This window comes from Orycteropus afer, unplaced genomic scaffold, assembly GCF_000298275.1.
Source record: "Orycteropus afer afer isolate SDZICR_OR568_19922 unplaced genomic scaffold, OryAfe1.0 scaffold00197, whole genome shotgun sequence".
Lineage (NCBI taxonomy): Eukaryota > Metazoa > Chordata > Mammalia > Tubulidentata > Orycteropodidae > Orycteropus > Orycteropus afer.
Genome location: NW_006921784.1, coordinates 1,441,538 through 1,443,721, shown reverse-complemented (window position 1 = coordinate 1,443,721; position 2,184 = coordinate 1,441,538). Strand labels below are relative to the sequence as shown.

At 51.2% G+C, this 2,184-nt stretch overlaps 1 protein-coding gene across 1 annotated transcript in view; it reads left to right on the top strand.

Annotated features, from left to right (window-relative positions):
- The window catches only part of HPS4 (HPS4 biogenesis of lysosomal organelles complex 3 subunit 2), a 34,339-nt gene that overhangs the window by 21,577 nt on the left and 10,578 nt on the right, over nt 1-2,184 (top strand). Inside the window, exons 8-10 of the mRNA XM_042781931.1 lie at nt 41-77; nt 1,094-1,190; nt 1,286-1,361. Of these exons, the coding sequence (XP_042637865.1) occupies nt 41-77; nt 1,094-1,190; nt 1,286-1,361 (210 nt within the window). The remainder of the gene's footprint in view (nt 1-40; nt 78-1,093; nt 1,191-1,285; nt 1,362-2,184) is intronic.

Here is a 2,184-nt window from a genome sequence, read left to right as displayed (position 1 = left end):
GTGATTCCCAGTGCCAACTTGTGCGTGTGTTTGTTTTCAGAGACCACCTCCAAGAGCGGATGTCCTGCAGGGACGTGGTAAGTAGTCTGCCTGTCGCAGCTTGGAAACGGCAGTTTCTAAGGCTACCTGTCCCTATACAAACCACCCGAAGGGCTGAGTGCTGCCCTGTGTTTATTGCATCTGGGCATAAGCTTCATGGGCAAATTAGCCATCAAAATCCTAACTGTAAGGCTTATTCTTCTAGGCATTTCTTTTCAAATCCCTGTTTCCAGGCCCATCTTAACAAAAGTAGAGGCCCTAGTGCCACTTAACGACTAACTAAAAGGTAGACAGTTTAAACCCACCAACCGCTCTGTAGGAGAAAGATGTGGCAGCCTGCTTCTGTAAAGATTTATAGCCTTAGAGACTCTATGGGGCAGTTCTACGCTGTCCTACAGAGCCTCTCTGAGTTGGAATCGACTTGATGTCAACAGGTCTGGTTTTTTTGTATTTTAACCCAGTCTTAGGAGACTCATCAGACAAGTTCCAGAGGATCATGACGGTTGAGAGTAAATAATAGCGAAAGGAGCTCTGTAGGGTGTGGAGGAGGCCTCAAGGCATTACTTCATTTTATTTAGAAGTGTGCAAAACCAAAAAGCAAGTTCAATGCCATCGGGTTGATTCTGACTCATATAGCAAGCCCTTTTGGGTTTCTGAGAGGGTAAATCTTTACAGAAGTAGATTACCTTCCGTGGAGTGGCTGGTGGGTTTGAACTGCCAGCCTTCTGGTTAGCAGTCAAATGCCTTAGGCACTATGCCACAAGAACATACGTTGGAGAAATGCCTTTTGTCATTTGAAGGTGTTTTTTTCCAGCTTATATCTTTTTTTCTCCTACCGCACATCTCCCTTCCCCACAGTTAGGGGTGGTGATGCCCACACGGGCTGTTTTCTTGATGACCAGAGACATCAGAGCTGCAGGCGTGCAGTTCTGTTCTGGGCTGGCGAGTGCTCACAGTGCTGCTGCCCAAGCTGGCAGGTGGGTGGGAGTCACTCCAGCCCCTGGCTTCCCAGCCCAAGGGGTGAGCCCCCATGCGCGTCGCTTTGCATTTCTAGGCACAGTGCTCCCCCAGAATGTGCAGGTCATGCCTGTATTTGTGACCAAACAGGAAGCCGACAGCCTCCGTGAGTTCCCAGTGGAGCCGAAGGCTGGGTAAGTGAGTGCACAGGTGCTGAGTCTTTGAGTTTGGGGACTCCCCTTACGCAGTTTATCCCAACAAGCCCCTGGCTCATCCCGTGCTTCCTTAGCTCCGTCTTCACAGGGCTCTGCCTTGTAAGGGAGCAGCTGGAAGGTCAGCCTAGTGACCAGAGCCAGCATGGCCTGGTGAGGTGGGTGTGGGCTTTTATCCCAGATCTGTCACTGATGAGCCGGGTGACCTGGCCGGTCTGTTTCCCTGCCTCAGCCTCAATTATTCCACCTGTACAGTGGACCCTTTAAAGTCTACTCCTGGGTTAGTTGTAGGTGCCCTGGTAGCCCAGTGGTTAAGTGCTCAGCTGCTAACCAAAATATCGACAGTTCAGACCCACCAGCTGCGCCATGGGAGAAAGATGTGCCGGTCTGCTTCCATAAAGATTACAGCCTTAGAAACCCTGTAGGGCAGTTCTCCCGTGTCCGGTAGGGTCGCCATGACTCAGAACCAACCTGACAGCAATGGGTGGGTTAATTGTAACCGTGGGAAATAGTATACGTATAGCACCTAGTGTAGGGCCTGACTCAGAATACCAAAAATAACACCAGACTCTCTGCCATCAAGTCTGAGTCTGACTCACAGTGACCCCTGCTGGGTTTCCAAGGCAGTAAATCTTCACAGATGTATATTGCCCCATCTTCCTTCCGCTGAGTGGCTGGTGGGTGTGAAGGGCCAGCCTTCTGGTTAGCAGTCAAATGCCTTAAGCACTGCACCACCGCCAGTGACTCGGAATAGACCCTCCAAACATAGGTGACTGACTCTTAGCTGTGTCTTTTCAGTAGATGACCCTGGTTGTCACTTGTGGCGCGGGGGCATTGCCTCGTTTTCACCCCTGTGGTTTGACCATGATGACGTCTTAGGCTCTGTGGCCTCAAACGCCCTTTCTCACTGTGTGACTGGGAGGGAAGCTGTAGTTCAGTTTCCCGTGTGGAGGGGCCCTTGCCCCGCCCCCAGGCA